At 40.6% G+C, this 19,999-nt stretch overlaps 3 protein-coding genes across 6 annotated transcripts; 2 read left to right on the top strand and 1 right to left on the bottom strand.

The window, feature by feature from the left end:
- The first annotated feature begins 245 nt into the window (after positions 1 to 245).
- Positions 246 to 4,289, top strand: LOC116265271 (endo-1,4-beta-xylanase 5-like). The gene is made up of 8 exons (XM_031645825.1): positions 246 to 302; positions 561 to 648; positions 1,036 to 1,085; positions 1,498 to 1,717; positions 2,407 to 2,573; positions 2,880 to 2,978; positions 3,069 to 3,857; positions 3,948 to 4,289. Exons 1-8 carry the CDS (start codon positions 246 to 248, stop codon positions 4,287 to 4,289), a joined length of 1,812 nt encoding a protein of 603 aa, XP_031501685.1.
- Positions 4,290 to 6,016: 1,727 nt separating this feature from the next.
- On the top strand, positions 6,017 to 10,914 carry LOC116266110 (glutamate receptor 2.7-like). The gene is made up of 5 exons (XM_031647203.2): positions 6,017 to 6,348; positions 7,429 to 8,759; positions 9,491 to 9,803; positions 9,877 to 10,283; positions 10,408 to 10,914. The coding sequence occupies exons 1-5, from the start codon at positions 6,096 to 6,098 to the stop codon at positions 10,711 to 10,713; spliced, it is 2,610 nt and encodes an 869-aa protein (XP_031503063.2). The 5' UTR covers positions 6,017 to 6,095; the 3' UTR covers positions 10,714 to 10,914.
- Positions 10,915 to 11,442: 528 nt separating this feature from the next.
- On the bottom strand, positions 11,443 to 19,443 carry LOC116266362 (probable enoyl-CoA hydratase 2, mitochondrial). 4 transcript variants are annotated; one of them, XM_031647540.2, is made up of 10 exons: positions 19,261 to 19,443; positions 18,012 to 18,086; positions 17,608 to 17,831; positions 16,936 to 17,042; positions 15,420 to 15,494; positions 14,510 to 14,600; positions 14,337 to 14,388; positions 12,989 to 13,092; positions 12,801 to 12,877; positions 11,443 to 11,804 (listed from the first exon to the last, which is right to left on the bottom strand). In XM_031647540.2, exons 3-10 carry the CDS (start codon positions 17,774 to 17,776, stop codon positions 11,628 to 11,630), a joined length of 852 nt encoding a protein of 283 aa, XP_031503400.1. In that variant the 5' UTR covers positions 17,777 to 17,831; positions 18,012 to 18,086; positions 19,261 to 19,443; the 3' UTR covers positions 11,443 to 11,627. The 4 variants fall into 4 exon arrangements, with proteins under 4 accessions (XP_031503400.1, XP_031503398.1, XP_031503401.1 ...); XM_031647538.2 differs by having other exon boundaries at positions 16,873 to 17,042; positions 19,261 to 19,438; XM_031647541.2 differs by lacking the exon at positions 17,608 to 17,831 and having other exon boundaries at positions 16,873 to 17,042; positions 19,261 to 19,442.
- Positions 19,444 to 19,999: the final 556 nt, after the last annotated feature.

Below are 19,999 nucleotides of genomic sequence, written 5' to 3' on the forward strand. Positions count from 1 at the left end.
CAGGCAATATATATTTTCCGATGATAAAATGAAACTTAAACTGACGAGTTTCCTAGGCTATACTTCAAATAAGCTTACTTTTGCTGCTTAAATAGGTCACCAAAATTTTATGAAAAATTACACCCAAAAGTTTGTTGATATATCATACATTTTAAGGAACTAAATATTGCTTTTGAAGAAAGTTAGGAAAAAAATGAAGTGTAGTATATCGTTTTTATTGTTTTCCTTTAGGAGCACTGGTCCGCATGAAGAATGGCTACAATTTTGGGAGATTTGGACCAAATCCTGGGTTAGAGAATAAGGCAATCTCTAGAGTCATTATAATTCAGTCCCATGCAGAATCAATTCTTAACATACTTACCTTTATGCCATCCTTGGCCATGCTTTCACTCTTTAAATAAGATGAAAACCAAAGCCATTTCTCTCTCTCTCTCTCTTTTATCAATAGTAAGTGTCCCAGAAATTTCTTCCTGTAAATCTGTTTTTCTCTTCTTTTTTTATTGTTGGTGTAAGATTAACGATCATATATGCCGTCTTTTTCTTGCGTTGTCTTTGGGCAGGCACATATCATGAAGACGGATCCAAGTAATTTGCATCAGCTCCTTAGGAGTTATTTGCTCTTGTTGGTTTCCTTTCAGTTTATTGCAGGTATGCATCATATGATCACTTGTGACAATTCATATTCTTTAACAAGTAAATGAAGACATTGTTTCTAATAGTTATTGCATTAAGCAACTATTTCATATAAACCCAAAATATGAGTTTGTCTGTGGTATGTATGTATATATGTGTGCATCTATGTGTATGGTCGAACAAAATACATACTACTACATGTTATTAGAATTGCAAATGCAATACTTTACATGATCAGCAGAGGCGATGACGGAACGCAGCACAAACTCACGATTGCGTTGCACGAAACACTACTTGTGGTTAAAAAATTGCAGCACCCACGTTTATATTGTCCGCGACACACTCTCTTTCTTTTCCACTCTCTAGATCTCTGAATTCCACTTGTTTATTCTAATTGTGTAGCTATCACAGCCAACGGGTTGATATACGACTACTCATATACTGCTGATCAGGTGATCTACTTGTATCATTTTGGTACCATAATCTTTTCTTGTTCTTCATCTCATTGTGGTTGCCGTTGCCACAAAACCTACCATTAAATAAGTACAGTAATATATATATATATATATATATATATGAGGGAGAGAGAGATGTCTGTGGAGATCCTGTAAATTAACACTAACTAGGATACTGCAAATTACAATTTAGAAGGGTGAAAATGTGGCATGCAATATTATTATGCACAATGAATTTGGAGGATTTAATACATCTATTTAGCTAAGTCAACATGAATTTAATAGCTTATTTTTCCACGAAAAATATCTGTATTTTTGTTAACTCATGATTTTTAACCATAGAGGGAACATGGAACGGAGCTCCTCCAAATTTAAGTGCTTTTCCAAGTGCTAATTCTTTGTTGTTCAGTGTTTGGCCAAGCCAAAGGATGCCCAGTACAAAGGAGGGATCATAGCCAACCCAGGATTTGACCATGGTTTGAAAGGGTGGGTCAACTTTGGAGGGGCAAAACTGGAAGCAAGATTTCACAGTGGCAACCGGTACGCAGCAGCCGTAAGTCGGAACCATTCGTATGATAGCATTGCCCAGACGATCTACCTGCAGAAGGAAAATCGTTACACTTTCTCAGGTAAGAGCACATATGTATATGTATGTATGTATCTGTGTATGTATGAATGTATGTGTGTACGTGTTTACTGAAAAATCAGTAGCGTAGCCACATGGTGGTTGGTGTGGCAGTTGCCCACTTCAACCTCACAAAATGTTAATGTTTTGATATATTTGATTGTTATACATGTAAGTGTGCCAAAGAAATTAAAGGTATTGAACGAGTGCCCCCATCAGAAAAAATTTATGGCTCCTCTAATACATAAAATTCATCATTAGCATGCAAATTAAAGATGGGGATACCTCAAGGGTCATAGTGCTGGCAGTAAGGCAACTTATATTCAAAGGATCCGATGTTTGAATCTCGCTCGTGCCATCATCATGTTGCAGTGTGTTATGTAAATACTGGCAAGTGCAGCAGTTTGAGTTGAATGACGTACTATTGGTCCACCGAGACTCCAAATTAACCCAAAATCTTGGAGGTATAAGGGTATGACCTTGAAAGGTGATTTCTCTTAAATAAACAATAATAAAAAAAAAAAAAACTAAGGATGGTGGCGACTCATGAGATATGGACCTGGATTTGATAATCCAACACATAATCTAGGGATCTAGCTACCGTCGAATCACATTTGGATGTCATATTGGATAGTTGGATCTGGATACAATCTGAGAACAATAACCGGATGTTTTCCCCGCAATTTTTTGCAGCTTGGGTGCAAGTAGATGGAGAAAAGGCAACAGTGAGAGCCATCTTTAAAACTGCTGAGGGTCAGTACCTGCGTGCTGGTGAAGTTGGTGCAAGGTCTGGCTGCTGGTCCATGCTCAAGGGAGGCTTCTCCCCAAGATCCTCAGGATTTTCTCAACTTTATTTTGAGGTACATTTTCCTTCCATGCATTCGCATCTAGCAGTCATCATGTATCAGATAGCACCCGATCCAGGTCCATATTGAAACAGAAATGCTTTAAGTGAGTATTGTTCGGGTTATCTGGCAGGAATCCATTTGAACCCGAGTCCGGATCAGGTACTGGAATCACTTATTGGATCCAGAAATGGATCAGCCAGTAAGTCTAACCCGCAATCGGCATATCCCCTGATCATGAACATAGAAATCCATCTTCTTAATCATAAGTTCACTGATAAAAGAAAAAAACTCGTTCATTTGGTCGATCAACTGTTGCAGAGCCTGAACAATAGAACAGAAATCTGGGTGGACAACGTCTCACTTCAACCATTCACAGAGGAAGAGTGGAGATCTCATCAGAGCCAAAGCATTGAGAAGGTAACACCACATATGCTAATTGATGCATCGATCTACTGCAGCATCTTCTTCTTTTTCCTTGTTTGAAGTTAAAACTTTGAGAATCATCAGGTCCGCAAATCCAAGGCCAAGTTCCATGTTGTGGACTCACAAGGCAAAGAGTTGCCCGGTGCGAAGGTCATGCTGCAACAGAAGAGACCCAACTTCCCGTTTGGAGCCGCCATTAACAAGAACCTGATCGGGAACACGGCGTACCAGAACTGGTTCGCCCCTCGGTTCACCGTCACCGTCTTCGAGAACGAGATGAAGTGGTACTCCACGGAGAAACAGCGCGGCACCGTCGACTACTCTCAGGCGGACGCCCTCATGAACTTCGCCAAGAGCCACAAGATAGCAGTTAGGGGCCACAACGTGTTCTGGGACGACCCAAAATACCAGCCCTCATGGGTGGATTCGCTGTCCCCATCTGATCTTTCCCAGGCTGCTGACAACAGGATCAACTCGGTTGTTAGTAGGTACAAGGGCCAGGTTATCGGCTGGGATGTTGTGAACGAGAACCTGCACTTCTCATTTTACGAAACCAAACTGGGACCGGACGCGTCTTCCAAGTTCTACAACAAGGCCCAGACGCTGGACCCTGGAACATATCTGTTCCTGAACGAGTACAATACTTTGGAGGACAGCAGAGACCCGAACTCGACGCCGGAAAAGTACCTGGCCAAGATCAACCAGATGAAGGCGTATCCGGGGAGCGCCGGCCTGAAACTGGCAATTGGGCTAGAGGGGCATTTCTCCACCAGCGTCGATACCGCCTACATCAGGTCGGCCCTGGACAAACTGGCTCAGGCCAAGCTGCCCATTTGGATCACGGAGTTGGATCTGCAAAGTGGACCAAATCAGGTAACGAGAAAAATTAATCCGGTTAATATATTTTATAACTAATTAATTATTATCTGTTTATTGTATTTAATTTTATTTTAATTTTTACAGGCGAGTGACCTAGAGCAAGTGCTTAGAGAGGTGTACGCTCATCCGGCGGTGAATGGGATGGTGATGTGGGTGGGATGGAGCCCCGAGGGCTGCAACAGGATGTGCCTCACGGACCACAATTTCAACAATTTAGCGACGGGCGACGTCGTCGACAAGCTCCTCCGCGAGTGGAAAGGCGCGGTGGACTTGGAGGGCACGACGGACGGCAACGGTCGACTCGAAATGTCGCTGACTCATGGAGAGTATGAAGTAACGGTCCTCAACCCCCTGACCAATGTGTCCTCCGCGCACCCGATGAGCGTCACGGCCGGAACCCCAAATACAATGAAAGTTTCTGCTTGAAAGAGAAGCAGAAAAAACGAGTAGAATCATCCTTTGAAGAACGAATGAGATAGATGAAGAATTTAGGTGTCCTTTTCAGTTTTTATATGCAATTTGTTTTTTTTTTTTTTTGTTAATTTGGATAAGCTGAATTTCAAGTTTGTGGACTAAATGGTGAATTAGTCGCCCATGTTTCATATATCTAATTAAACGTTAAAGAAAATCCAATCCTTTAGTATTCGGTATCTTAAGTATTATCCTTCAATTTTTTAAGTTATCGAAGATTTCATTCAGGTCTTTATTTGACAGCTTTTGGGTCCGGACCAGTTAATTGCCACTCCTTTTATGTTTTTCTTTTCCTAAAAAATAAACATATCCTTACACATTTTGCTCTTACCAGCTGAGAAAGTTCCTGCATCACATATTATATAGTTATTGACTTGGCGGTTCTACTTCGCCAAAATCTGCCCAAAGATGAGAAAAGTCCCTCTAGAAGAGTCTACTTGCTTACCATTTGCTCCCTAACTACTAGTCTACCATGCATGAGTATTTAATTTTAGAGCCCCCAAAAAAAAAAAATCAACCATGTAAGAAAAGTATATGGTATACCATGACAATCAAATTTTTGTTGGTAGTGTTAACTAGGGACGTTGCCAATGAATCGGATCTGATAGAAGGATTTTCAAACTTATAAACCTGGCCCTTTTTGTTCTATTAGATGCTTGTTCTTTTTCTTGTGCCAACTCATAAAGAAAGTTTAGTAAGGGATTCAGACAAATTACCAGGAAATCAACATCAAGGTAATTAAAGAAGAAATACTTTATTCTCAGTACTATGTCATCACAATGTCTCGAATCAGCTGATTGTTGGGTTCAAACCTGGAAGTGTAAATAATTTGATCAAGGGCTTGTGTGGGCAGTTGCTTATTTACATATTGTTGTCTCGTATATCAGATATTAGTACTTGTTAAAAGTTCAAAGTTTGAATTAATTAGTGTCCCTTCGCTAGAAATTTCTAGCTTCCCCTCTATCATAGTAAAAGGTGCCACATCACATCTAAGAGCCTTAATTGGCCAAGGATAGAGCTTCCCGAGTAGATGAAGGTCGGACTTGAAAGAATTTAATTAAGTTGCAGGAGGTTGTTAGAACGAGAATCAGAAATGAATGTAAACTATAGTGACGATTCAAGCATAAGTATCACAGATTCTAAGCTAATACAGAAATGAATGTAAGTATAATTATTCTATCCCGATATGGACCCCATGCCCAATTAAGTCGGACCCGATTGAACCAGGTTAGGTAAGCTTAGATTCGATATGAATCAGACTGATTATAATTCACATCTCTAATCCGCGCTCACCACTCTTGGCAGACTTTTTGTTTGCCCGGTTTGAAAGTTTTGACCCATGCATGGGTTGAACCAATAATAAAAAAGGATCCGAGTTGTCGGCCAATTAGATATCCCTGACTTTTGACTGGACTCCGTCAAGGTCCACGTGCAGGCCAGATCCATGGATCATAGATGCTCCAAAGTTGGTTTATAGATCGGGTCCTGACCTCTTCCTCACAAACTAAACCCATGTCTTGGATCCCAAGCTCTAGAGTGCATAGCTTGTGCTATTATTGGAAGCTCCCGAGAAATCAGCGATCCCGTCCATGTCCATGAAGAGGTTGCTGGTGGAATCAACAATGAAGACGGTGGAAGTCGCTACGAATTTTCAGACGAATCTTTGATTCTGTAAGCCAGCTTTGTTTTCCTCAACCTCACACCAACATCCCTTTCTCATCTCCAACAAACACACACAGGAGAAAGATTAGGGCTACCTCCATGATCGTCGTCATCTTCTTCGTCTTGGTGGTCTTGTTTCCGCCAACTTCAGATGCTGCCATGAGGAATCAATCTGCGGTACCAGTAAACGTAGGGTTGATCCTTGATTTCGAGATGCCCATATCAAGAATCAGCAACTCCTGCATCTCCATGGCGCTCGACGACTTCTACTCCACCAGGAACCACACGAAGCGCTTGGTCATTCACGCCCTCGACTACGCAGATGGGGGCGTCGTCGGTGCAGCATCCGCAGGTTTCCCTTATTTCATCCTTCTGACTTCTCTGTGATTTCTCAAGCTCCCTTCGTTCTTATATAATATAATTACCGCATACGCGGGTGCTGATTAATGGTGCCTGCGACGAAGAGAGAGTGAGAGGATCCATGAATTTGGTATTTCACGACTGTGATTCTGACTGAAACATCAAAGGTCCAGAAAATCCTTCATAAAAGATTCAACTTCATTTTTATTTTGCGTCGCGTGTAGATTATTTAAGAATCTGATACAGAACAAATGGCAAAAAACTGAAATTTCGTCGTCTTTTAACGGCGGTTGGAATTGCTTTTCTGGGCGTTCTTGTTATGTTACATCGCTCTTGTTCAACTGAGTGGTGCTGGGGTAACGCCTTATCTGTGTTCATTTGATTTCGTTTTATTGATATTTCATTTGCATACCTGGATAATATATATTCAAGACTGTTTTAAAGAAACTCAAAAGAACAATTCAAATACCAAAACAAGATGTTAGAAGCGAAATGACATGAAGAAATAATAGTCAGCAATAACATATTAAAATTCTGTAGTCAAGGCGACCAGAATTAAATTTTGAAGTCAACAAAAATACATCATAAACTAGTTCCAGTTTCATGGATGTACTTGCACCAAACTGCATATTGCTACAACAAAAAATAGTCCGATCATCTGAGGTAGCAAGATCGGCATGATTCTTTCCCTTTTCCTGCAATATTTTCATTTTTGGTGCTGATCGCCTTTAAAAATAAGGCCCTGTTTATGATTAAGTTTGTTATCCAGATATATGCCATCGAGAAAAAAAAAAAAAAAAAAAAAACTAGTCAACTAATAGCAAATTTTTGGTGGTCAACAAAATGTGCCCATTTAACTTGTTTCGTAAGTTAGTCAACTAATAATACAAAGGTTTCCCTATCAAGGATCATGATTGTTGGATTTAAAAATAAACATCTACAATTATATATATATTTTTTATGAAACAAAATATGACGTTTTTAAAACATGTATGTTCTGAGAACACAGTTTTCTTTTTATCAAACAGCTTCTTTGTGTTTGACTCGATCCGTGGCCTTTTCATATTTTCAGCCATTGACCTGCTGAAGAATGTGGAGGCCGTGCAGGCAATTCTAGGCCCGCTAAGATCCGGCGAAGCGGATTTCATTGCGAACTTAGGCGAGAAAATTCACGTCCCCGTGATTTCCTTCACGGCAACGAGCCCCTCGCTCTCTCCAGCCAAGCAGCCATACTTCATCCGAGCTGCACAGAACGATGTAGCTCAGATCGGAGCAATCGTGTCCATAGTTAAGCTCTATGGTTGGAGAGAGGTCGTGCCCATCTACGAAGACAACGATTTCGGCAGCGGGATGATTCCCTTCCTCGCCGATGCCCTTCAGCAGATCGACGTGAAGGTGGCCAGCAGGTCCGTTCTCCCAACTGATTGCAGCAACAGCTTCATCAAGGCAGAATTGTATAGACTCATGACCATGCAGACCAGAGTGTTCGTCGTTCACGTCACGCCGTCCTTCGGTGCCCGCCTTTTCCTGTCCGTTCATGAGCTGGACATGATGAGCAGTGACTACGTCTGGATCGTCACTAATGGAGTTGGCAATCTCCTTGGCTCCATGAATTCAACCGTAATATCCGCAATGCAAGGCGTTCTAGGGGTGAGAACTTACGTACCGGAGTCGGCGAAGCGGGCCGACTTCGTGGCGAGATGGAGCCGACAGTTCCGGTTGGACAATCCCGACGTCGAGACCACGCCGGAGCTCGATGTCTTCGGGCTTTGGTCTTATGACACCATTCAGGCGCTGGCTTTCGCTGTGGAGAAAACCAATTCCCGGAAATTCAAGTTCCAGCAGGTTCAACTTGGGAATTTAAATTCCACGGATGTGGAAAGCCTGAGAATCTCGCGAACAGGTCGCCAACTCTTGAATGAAATGCTGAGAACTAATGAGGTGGGCTTGAGTGGGGAGTTCAGTTTCGCTAATGGGGAGTTGCAGTCCAATAGGTTCGAGGTTGTGAACGTGATCGGAAAAGGAGAAAGGGTGGTGGGAGTGTGGACTCCCCAGACCGGGCTTTCCTCCCAACCAGTGGAAGGAAAGCCTGGAAGAGCCAATTTAAGCACAGTGGTGTGGCCAGGTGATCCAGGTGCGGTGCCCAAGGGCTGGGTCGTGCCGACCAACGGGAATAAGCTGAGGATTGGGGTCCCATACAAGACTGGGTTCAATGAGTTCCTCCAGGTCCGGACCGACCCTGCAACCAACAAGACCACGGTGCGAGGCTATTGCATAGACGTATTCGAGGCCGTCGTGAACGTGTTGCCGTATTCTTTGTCCTATGAGTTCATCCCCTTTACTGATGAACATGGGAAGAGTGGAGGGACATACGATCAACTAGTCGACCAAGTCATTCTTGGGGTGAGTTAGCTTCTTCAACTCCCATATATATATATATATATATATATATATATATAGAGAGAGAGAGAGAGAGAGAGAGAGAAATGCGTCTGCCTGCCATTAATTGTTTCCATGCATCTACTGGGAGAAAATACCAATATACCAGTCGAAAAAGGAAACATTAGACGTAAATGGATTGGCTTGTTGGAGCTGCTCATGGCTGTCAACATGCAGTTCCATGCATTGATTTCGAGACTGAGAATACTACACTTTTTTCACATGTATATTTCACTCTTTGTTTTGTAATATACCTGATATTGGATGTGATTTTGGCATTGAAGACGTTACGGATGCACAAAGAATAGAATCTTTTAAATGTATACATGAAATTTATAAAATTTCAAAATTATATCCAATAACATAGTTTTCGTATTGATTTATATGCTTCTAATCATGCTTCATGGTATTCGTGTTTTTTTCCAAAAAATGAACTACAAATACATGTGCTAGCTGCTGCATCGGTGTAGCCACAAATTTCTTTAATTTTCATGTTGGTGTCTTCGTTTATATGTATATTGGTGCCCCTAAAGTTGAGAGAGTTTTAAAATTAGTGCCCTGAGCTCAAAAGATCTGGCTCAGCCATGTGGTGAAACCAATGAGTTGACGGAACTTCTTGCCATATTTAAAATTCCTGGTAACAAACTCCCGTGTTTCATGTTGTTAATGGTGAGTTTGGTGGTGGTGCTGAGCAGAAGTACGACGCAGTTGTGGGGGACGTTACCATCATCGCCAACCGATCCAACTACGTAGATTTCACACTGCCATACACAGAATCGGGCGTGTCGTTGCTGGTTCCAACGGAGGCCGAGCATAAGAAGAGTGTGTTCGTGTTCTCGAAGCCGCTGACAGCGGAGCTTTGGATCACGAGCGGGTCCTTCTTCGTCTTCACAGGGTTGGTGGTGTGGCTGCTGGAGCACAGAATCAACCCCGAGTTCAGAGGCACTCCCCTCGAGCAGATAGGCGTCACCTTCTACTTCGCCTTCTCCACCATGGTCTTTGCACACAGTACGTAACAACTCTCTCTCTCTCTCTCTCTCTCTCTTCTCTTGACTGTTGGTAACTGTATTCATGGATGCAGAGGAGAGACTACAGAGCAATCTGGCACGGTTCGTGGTCATCGTTTGGGTGTTTGTGGTGCTGATCCTGACGTCGAGTTACACGGCAAGCTTGACCTCAATACTCACATTTCAGCAGCTCCGGCCGACGGTCACGAGCATCCAGAGCCTCATCCGGAACGGCGACTACATTGGCTACCTGGAGGGATCTTTTGTTCCCAGCCTCTTGGAGAGAATGAATGTCGACAAGTCGAAGCTGAGGGAGTACTCGACGGCGGAGCAGTACAAGGAGGGGCTCACGAGGGGCAGCAGCGGTGGCGGGGTGTCCGCCATTGTCGACGAGATCCCATACATCAAGCTTTTCCTTGCCAAGTACTGCACCGGCTTCTCCATGGTTGGACCCACCTACAAGAACGGCGGCTTTGGCTTTGTAAATCCTACCCTCTCTCATTCTACCCGTCAAATTATTTACTGCTTGTGGTGTTGTCTTCTTTAAGACCAAAAGCTGAAAATAGACTATTGGATGCTCCGCTAATGGGCAACGTTTCTTGCAGGTGTTTCCTAAGGGTTCTCCATTGGTTGCGGACATTTCGAGAGCAGTGTTAAACATCACAGAAGGAGACAGTATGGCGTCCATCGAAAGGGCTTGGTTTGAGCATTCTGAAGCATGCGCAGACCCCAATCAGGAAGTGAACTCCAACAGCCTCACCTTCTCTAGTTTATGGGGTCTTTTCCTGATAACAGGAACTGCTTCACTGGGAGCTATTATCGTCTTCATCCTCTCCTCCTTCCACCGATGGGTGCAAGGCCGCTCCATAGCAAGCTTATCTGCTGAACCAGGTCACCCCACAACCCTTTAGCCATGACTAGATTATTTGATCAGAAAGATACGTCATTCCTACCATCAGAACCGTGGTGATCCAGCCGGCGGTGAACCAGGGTAAGCATCTCCTGCTACAATAAGGAAATTCCATTTAAAGACGGTAGCTCCGTGGAGCAAAACATGTCCACTCGTGAAGAGGCTTTCAGCTAGATGAAGCGTTCACCCAATAATCTGATGGTAGCCCACTAAGCATTTCTACTTGTGCTTTGATCGTGTACTTCTAAAAAGAGTTGTATAGCCTTTAAAATCACAGAAACGTTTGCTGCAACGAGTGGCAATTCTACATCAATCAAAATCTGATTTCCTTAAGTTCCATAACCAAATGACTCAAGAGTTCTGATTTGTTAGCATCAGAAACAGGTTGCTTTTAGGTTAATTGGCACGACAAAAACGCCTTAAATTTTTTGGAGCGCATATATATATATACATATATATATATATATATATATATATATATATATATATATATATATACAGGTTGCTTTTAGGTTAATTGGCACGACAAAAACGCCTTAAATTTTTTGTGGAGCGCATATATATATATACATATATATATATATATATATATATATATATATATATATATATATATATGAGTAGTTTCCAAAGAATGACTTTAACATTTAGATGGCAACACAAGCGCGTAGCATTTTCCAACAAACAATGTTCCGGAGTGTCTCAGAGCAAGTGAGCGTAAAATCATCACTTTGTCGCAAAACAGCTTATTAGACATAAATTTAATATATATGAAGAATGCATGGATATCACAGATAAGCCTGTAGATCTGAACATCACACAAGTTCATAAGTGTTGCAGTCAACTTGCTTGTAGACAATGTCTGCAGCCCCACCATTGACATTGGTGAAGGGTAAAAATTCGTGCAAATGGATCCTATTCCCCATTATATGCTGGTTTTCTTTTGTCAGCAAATGCAGCTAAGCCTTCCAGCCGGTCCTTTGAATTCAATACTCTTTCATAGCAGTCCTCTTCAACCTGCATGCCTGACGACAAATCCATTTCCATCCCCTTGTTTATAGCGATTTTTGCCATTCTAACGGCTAGTGGACCCTGTCAATGGAATTTAACAGTTTTCTTAGCCATATGGATCCAAGAATATGGATCATTTGCATCATGCAACATACATCAGCTTTTTCCAGTGTATAATAATCAGAAAATGTCACTAGAAGTTGGCCTCCCGCCTTCCTTTTGGAATATATGAGCTTGCCTTGCCTTTTTGCTGATATTTTTCATATGCAAGAAAAATAAAACTTTTCACTTTCTAGTGAAAAAAGCATGGACTTTTTTCTTAAACCTTCACTATCATGCTTGGAGTCTTTGGAAGGACATAAATGGAATGGCTTTCAAATTGCTGGGTTTGGTCAATTCACAACAGCTTACAGGCTACAGCCTTGTACCTTCTATTTCTTTTACACCAACTTATCCAGTTAAATCAAGGTAATGCTTGAGAAAGGGCCAAATTGGCAGAGCAAAAATATGACATCAAAAATGCAGGTAACTTGCAAGCTTCTCACAGATTGATTTTGCAGTACTATGAAAAGATTAATAGTCTAATACAGGCACTAATTAGCAAATACAACTGAAAGATTCATTACGCATGTCAAATTGTTTTGTGGATAGCGATCACTAATTTGCAAACTCAAAATTGGTGTCATGCTGAGCTATCATTCATGTCATCCATAGGTAAAATTCCACCCAGAGGGCCGGAAGCAAGACATGACAGAACTCTCCTGGACTATGTTGACTTTTTAGTTTATCAATATATGATCAAATTTTAATAATGATGAAAAACCAATTAGATTCAAAGGTGGTTCAATTTCCAAATCAACTGACCAAAAGATGCAGGTCGGAAAATTTTTAAGAAAAAAATACAGTGACTTATAAGATCAGGTAGCAATGTAAGATGAATATTGAAGAAACTCTTAACATAATGAATCAATGGTATGAATAAAACCCAAAAAATTTAACTGGCATCATGAAGGTAAAAACCAAGAAGCATGACCACAAAAAGGTACCAAGTGGCTTTGAAGAACCTGCATCCCATACCTTCTGACTTATGTCCCTAGCAATTTCAAGAGCTTTTGAATACGCTTCTCCAGCAGGAACGCAATAATTGACAAGACCTGCAATCCATTTACTGTTGGACTTACAGATCCAAGATGACAAGGACTGCTGGGGACAATCAAGCAAATATCTATAAGCAGGCAAAAATACTGTATGTTGATATATATTACCCATTTCTAATGCATCTTCACTATGGAATTTACGCCCAGTAAATATGAGTTCTTTTGCTAATGTTTTTCCTACGAGCCGAGGAAGACGCTGAGTACCTCCTGCCCTGCACACAGAATACATATTATGAGAACCTAAATTGAAAAAGGGAAAAGAAAACAAAAAATGACACACATTTTGGATGAGAAGAAATTAATCTAGTGAACTAGCACAACAAATGCACCTTATAGAGACATTTACGACGAGATTCTTCTCTTGAGAAGCAACAAAATGCATCTTTGGCATGTCTATGAGAGATATGTAGCAGAAGTAAATTAACGAGTTTATGCTTCATCCTATTTTCAAGGGTGCATGAATGACAAAAAGAAGATACAGTATCTAAAACAGATGTATCTAAGGCCCATAAGCACAAATAGATTGAGCACGAAGGATACCTTTTAGGATCATAAGTACAACTTATCACCAAAGCTAGTGAAATTTGGAAAAGAATAACAGTAAGTTGGAGGTACGTAGCACAAGCCAAGGCTGTTCTCTCAGGTCATCTCAACACCTGAGATGTTATAATCTCACCCCTCTTAGCATATAGACAACTGCCTCAAAACTGTTCCCTGCACCCAATCTGGTGGATTGTGAGCTGTCACGAACTGTTTTGTGCACCCAATCTGGTGGATTGCGAGCTATGTCACAGTAGTACGTGGGATATGCCCACATACCAGTAACAGTACGGCAGTATGCCGGTACGGGTACAGTGGGATGTTTGGACAAGTACCGGGTTGGAACTGATCCAAACCTTGTTTTTAAAATTTCTTTTTCTTACAATTTAACCATACTTTTGTTAGTTTATTTCTGTTTTATGATATTATATGTAGAATTTATGAAAGAAACTATGAAAAATTGTCTTCATAATGTGTTATATATACATATACACATACACACTCTTGTTTGCCGTACACCTGAAACAAGATTTTCTAAAATTGCCATACCCGTACATACCCGAACCCGTAACCATACCAATGTGACCTAGATTCTGAGTCTCTGACCCATTCCATAGCTGACACGAGCATGCAACAAAAAGGGGAGAAAATAACAACCACACGGATGTTCTTAATTGGATTCAACCAGGCTCATCTGGTTGAAGAACCTGAGAACTCAGATCCTACATAAACCTCAGACAGAGTTCGTGCTTAAGACTTGACTACTTATTGAACAAGCTTGGCAAAGCATAGCCAGGCCACTCAATATAATCTTAATGGTGAGAAGTTATGAACATCAAAGATGATATATTATAGAAGATCACTTTTGTTATGCTATTCTTATTCTGCAGGAGCATATCAGAATTAAAGCACTAACCCAGGGATTATAGCAAGTGCAGTCTCTGGCATGGCAAACACAGCATCACCTCCTGAATGTTTGAAGGCAGTAGCGGGATCCTGTCAGGCCTCAGTCATGGCTTTCTGGATGACACTTAAGGCTTCAAACCTCAAGGACTAGCATAAAAATGTCTAATAAGCAACAAGTTGTACCACATATCCGAAGATCACAAGATAGTGCCAGTTCTAGTCCACCACCCAATGCTACACCTTCAACAACAGCAATTGTAGGAGCATGCAGTGCCTGCACATAAACCAGCCCATTAACAAACTTGCTGTAGGCTCTACATATATTAGCCAGTAACAATTGATGAACAAAACAGCACCACCCCCATGAGTCATGCAGCATTGCAGTTCATACAAGAAGGCACATCTAATACAAACAAGAGGGACAATTCAAGCAGGGCACATGCAAATGATGAATACATGGCAGCCATTTAAGTGCACTCAATAGACTAATAAATAAAAAGAGTCTAGTAGAAAAATGCAAGAAATAACATCTTTGATAGAATCATCGGTTTGAAGGCCTCCTACTTACCTTTAAACTAAACAAGTCCAGAGCATAATGTATAAAAAAAATGCAAAAACCCAATTGCCTCCACACACAGGAAAAAGAAAAATAGTTGACTGATTGGCATAGAGCAGGATAAGGCAGAAAAATGTGGACAAGTAGCAAGGATACAATTAAACATCCAAAAAAGGAGAAAAGGACAAACACATTAGAATTAAACATCCAAGGAGAAAAGGACAAACACCAAATTGGTAATAATGTTTCATCAGATTGAATGAATAATTCTGTGGTTGGTCTTCATAATAAAAGATAGGCATGGGGTAAGACAAGCAGCATGAATTAAGGAATCAAAGACATTCTTATTTGATTGGCTATGCAACTTGAATGCAAGAAAATATACCTGGTTAAAATATATATGGCATAGCTTCAACAGAATTCACAAAAACACACAAAGTGCGAACACAATCAATACCATCAAAATTTGATTGAAAATTTTTCTCATGTGAATGTCATTCTGTTCCAGCAAATGTGAATGAACATCCTCACACTAACCTCCAAAGATAAAAAGGTAGAACGTAGAGTGTTCACAAAGTGCCTGACCTCTTCAGGGGACATCAATCTACGCTCCTGCAAAATGGATTTGCCATTTAATACATGTCATTTGCAGACAGTCAAATGCAACTAAGGTATTTAACTAAGAAACAAAATTGTCTGCATGCTGTAGACCATATCTGATGGGCCCAACATTCGGTACATACCATAACATAAAAAATCAGAAATTAAATTTTTAATATTAATAAACAGAAATTTTAAAAATCATAAATATACAAGATAGAAGGAAAATTTTGGAAAATAGGAAAAAGATTCTCCCTATGAAAAATCATAAATTGCATAAACATCACAAAATTACACGTATAAGCACTTATCGTGTATGAGATTCTCCTTGGAGTCCTGAAACAATTTAATGATAACAGAACTTGACATTTTGGAGGACAACCACAAGCTCTTGCTCAAAAAACCATGATTGCTCTAATTTTGTTGCATACAATCAGCACTAAATTTTACGTTTTTACTTTAACATGTAAGAATGCCTTTTGTGACAAAATTAAGGTTCAACCTCGAGAAACTTATATAAGTTTAAGAAAACAAAGAAAAGTTTTTCTCATTTTTATAATGTTTTGAAGGTGTGACATGAAATACAAATATCCTACCATGACATCAATAAGGGAGTTTTATACCTCCTACAGTCCCACAAGGCACAAACTAGTTTCAGGAGTGTATTCTGTCGTTTTTCCTCATAGTTACATTGCATAACATAATGTATCATATATGCAAGTACATACAACACTTGTCTGCACCAATTCTAATTGACAGCACAGAGATATGTCAGAAGTGACGTTGGTGTTGCAAATGTATAGTCCAGGAGAAAGTAGCTCCAAAGGGCGAAGGTCTCCCCACCTTTACTGATGAAAACTATGATGTACAAGAACAAACTGGAGGCCCTAGGTCTTGATACAGAAAACAGATTACTGAATAATTTTGCAAAAGTACAGCCATTTGCATGTATAGTGTCTGGTTAGGATTCACATCCTTGATGTCCTATGTAAGTAAACCATATTGATGCCATCCCTATGCTGAAAATTAAGAATAAACTATTCGGTAATGTTTTTTTCTTTTTTTGTATTTGTAGGTAGGATTTATAAGCCAGAAGAGGCCAAAGCAGTATTCTCTGATTTTAAATGTTAACCTTCTAACAGGCAATTCCTTGTGGGCGTGATCTACTTCATATGCAATGACAAAATCTCAACATAGAAAATACCAAAACAATGTGCTATTCATCACTTTGAAGAGTCCAACATAGCAGCCCAGAAAATGTTTTCCCATTACCAGAAACTTAGAAATATATGGTTTTGGTCTAGCAAAAAAAATCGTCTCTAGGTTACTTTCATAGCCACAAGAGAAGCACAAGAAAGGAAGAGAAAAATAGATGAAGAGGATAAAAAACCTTCAAATCGGCACCCGCACAAAAGACCTTTGGTACCGAACTAGAAATCATGACGACACGTACTGATGGATCTTCATTCATAACTTCAATGGTACGCCGCAAGCCTTTCAACATGTCATTCCCAATTGCATTCTTAGCACCTGGCCTGTCCAAGCTCACCTCCACGATTCCTACAATGGATGCTAATGTTTTAATGACTTGGAATTGGAATTCAAACAAGGAACAACGTGATTGAAGGAATTGATAGCTCAAGTAAAAACAGTGGCCTCGGGGGCAATTGCATGATGGCCCACATATACAGAAAAGTAAATCAATCGAGAACTTTGCAGCCTCTAAGCACAACCCATTTCCCAATGTGCCCTGTTATTCTGAATAAACACTTAAAAACGCCCTTTCAAGATTGACTTGGGTAACACCTCCTAAATTGAACCTCTCCTTGAAGGGCTCCCTTAAAGGAAATATCAAAAAAGACAAAAAGAAGAAAAGAGTGAGTGCCATAGAAAGATCAATCATAAACTAAAAATGTGAAGATCAATTGAACACAGTGAATCAGTTGAAAATTGGTGTTTAAAGGAGACCTCTTTTATGGGAGAAACTGAAAAAGAGAAGAAAACACAAGAAATTCACGTATCAATAGAATGGAACGCCCAAAAAGCAAGGATGGAAGACAACCAAGCAAAGCTGCCCATGGGAGAAAGGAAACAAGGAAACAAAAAGAAGAGAGGAATTCAAGACCGGAGTCGGAGCCAGAGAGGCGTTGAGTTTTGATGGGCTCGGAGATCGTCTCCAAGATGAGATTCCTAATAAACTGGCTGTTCACTCCTTGGCAAAGAAGTGCCGGCTTCGGAGAGCATCGAAAGGCCGAGAGGGACCTTCTCACGCAGGGCACAAGACTCATCGCCATCCCCAAAGAAGGAAAAAGGCTTCCGAATCACCACAGAGAGAAAGATTATCACCTCCTGCACCAGGGAGTGAGAAGAAAACTGTAACTTTCTAGCACAATTCAAAATCTAATTGTTAGTTTGTCACTAGAACACAATTTCAATTTAAAACTAGAAATATGAACTGGAAGAGAAGTGTAACGGCTACTTTCTACATGATATGCAATGCATAATTAATAAAGATGAATCTAACTCTACCTATCACACTAGGAACTCGGAGGCTTAAATATAACTGATGCTTAGCTGCCTTCTCAGAAATTCTATCTTGCTCAACTGAAAAGAGAAATACAAAAGAGTGAGTCCTATTGACTCAATGAGTATCACACTGTAAGATCATATCAAATGAAGGTAAATACATGATATCAACACTTAAGAGATAACACCACATAAACAAGCATTCAAGCATATCTCAGAGTTGTTTTGAGCTCAAACTTAATTGTCTTTTGTTGGATTTCTAGCTTTCTCATGTCAATCTCTTCATTAAAGTTCGCCCTACCGCCTCAAGTGAGACTTGCTCTCCCCTTGAGGTCCCACTCTTGAAGGATTTGTTCCTTCATGGAATCTTGGGACTAGGGACCATCGCTTTTTTTTTTCCTTTTCTTTTTTTTCTTTTAAGAGAACTTGCTCCTTGCTCCTTGCAGGCCATACCCCTTGTGGGCTATCATTGGTCACTGCCCTTAAGCAGCCCTTGTGGCCAGTCACAATCGGGACTTGCTGAAAGATTTTATTAGTATTCTAATCAATTTATCTTCTCACTATATCTGCTTGCCTTCAAATGTTTCAACCTCTATTAGCTGAGTTCTGTCTCAACAAATTAAACAATCATGAAGATATACTTTAGATGAAACATACTAAAATCTGCTCACCGAAAAATAAAACACTATTCAATACGTTCTCCGGGTACGTCCTTGGGTGCAGTTTTGTGATCTAAACAAATAAATACATACTCAATTACTAACCTTGATTAAAGGTCTTAACCCAGTCCCCTTACATGACCAGCAGCCTCACCAAGAACAAACCTTCTAACTACGTTGTCAAGCCTTCCCCAAATCCACCTCCTTTTTGTTCAACTCTTACCAAATTATAAAAGCCCCCTTTCTGTTTTAACATTATCTCTGATTAAGACTCAAAAAGAAACCGTACAGCTTCAGCACCATCTGAAAATAATACAGAACTGAGAATTTCTTTCCTTTTCCACAATCTGTGCTGAACACTTCTACCATAGCCATCAACACTCGAACTCAGAGAAACGGCGTTCAAAAATTCAATCGCATGACCCATTCAGCCCTCTATAAACAAGAAATATCACTTCTATGTGAATCCCATGCTAAGGCTGATAAAAACGGGATTTCTCTATCATAAGTTCACAAGGCAGAGATTCAAACTTCTAATGTAAGATGAAATTTTAAAAATAGTTGAAGAAGAAATTGAAATTCGAATGACTTACCTTCTCTACCGTTCCTCTATTCTTTCTCTATCTCTTACTCTCTCGTTTGCTGTTTTCCCCCCTCGTTTCTTCTCTCTCGGTCTCCCTCGTTCTCTCTTCACCTCTCCCGCTCATTCTCGCCCGTTCTCTCCCTCTCTCTCTCTCTTTTCTTTGAAAAAAAAAAAGAGGAGGCACAGGCGAGGCGACGATAAAACCCGCCCCTCTTTGAATTTTACAAAATCCACCCACAAAAGAAGAAAAAATTTCAAAAACACACGCTTTAAAAATAGAAGCACTTCCCTTCTCTTTTCTCCTGCGAGGGGGACAGCCGAGACCGTCGTTTTATATCAAACGCTGCCTCCGAAGATGGACGCCATTCATCATTTCGTGCAGCTCGCGGGAACCAACTGATGGGGATCGATTGGATCCCGTATCCGACGATGAGTATGGCTGATTGGCTTCCACCGAACATGAGGTGGCATTTGACAACCCCAGACAAAACTGATATTGCACACGCTCCTCTTAAATGTTATCATGATGTAAAGATTACAAATTTATGTGTAATTTATTTATTTATTTTTTCAAACGAAAAGATTTCATATTATTGTTTGAAATTGTGATTGAAATAGCTCTACTTGCAAGTGAGCCCAACCCCCACGTACCTGAATTCTTACCAAAAAAGGCCCATAAATGAGCCCAACGCACCAAGCAGAGTAGGCCCTCTTTGACAGGCTTCTGTTAGATGGGCCACAAGCTGGCT

The sequence above is a fragment of the Nymphaea colorata genome, chromosome 12 (genome assembly GCF_008831285.2).
Source record: "Nymphaea colorata isolate Beijing-Zhang1983 chromosome 12, ASM883128v2, whole genome shotgun sequence".
NCBI lineage: Eukaryota > Viridiplantae > Streptophyta > Magnoliopsida > Nymphaeales > Nymphaeaceae > Nymphaea > Nymphaea colorata.

Bases quoted from the DNA above. Each gene is read 5' to 3' on its own strand.
- LOC116266110 (XM_031647203.2), top strand. From the start codon at position 6,096: ATGATCGTCGTCATCTTCTTCGTCTTGGTGGTCTTGTTTCCGCCAACT. The intron at 9,804-9,876 runs GTACGTAACAAC...TCATGGATGCAG, and splicing joins CACCATGGTCTTTGCACACA to AGGAGAGACTACAGAGCAAT. The intron at 10,284-10,407 runs GTAAATCCTACC...CGTTTCTTGCAG, and splicing joins AGAACGGCGGCTTTGGCTTT to GTGTTTCCTAAGGGTTCTCC.
- LOC116266362 (XM_031647538.2), bottom strand. From the start codon at position 17,776: ATGGCGATGAGTCTTGTGCCCTGCGTGAGAAGGTCCCTCTCGGCCTTT. The intron at 17,043-17,607 runs GTCTTGAATTCC...CATCCATTGTAG, and splicing joins CCTCTCTGGCTCCGACTCCG to GAATCGTGGAGGTGAGCTTG. The intron at 12,878-12,988 runs GTAATATATATC...AATGGATTGCAG, and splicing joins TGAAGATGCATTAGAAATGG to GTCTTGTCAATTATTGCGTT.
- LOC116265271 (XM_031645825.1), top strand. From the start codon at position 246: ATGAAGAATGGCTACAATTTTGGGAGATTTGGACCAAATCCTGGGTTA. The intron at 1,086-1,497 runs GTGATCTACTTG...TTTGTTGTTCAG, and splicing joins ACTCATATACTGCTGATCAG to TGTTTGGCCAAGCCAAAGGA. The intron at 2,979-3,068 runs GTAACACCACAT...GAGAATCATCAG, and splicing joins AGAGCCAAAGCATTGAGAAG to GTCCGCAAATCCAAGGCCAA.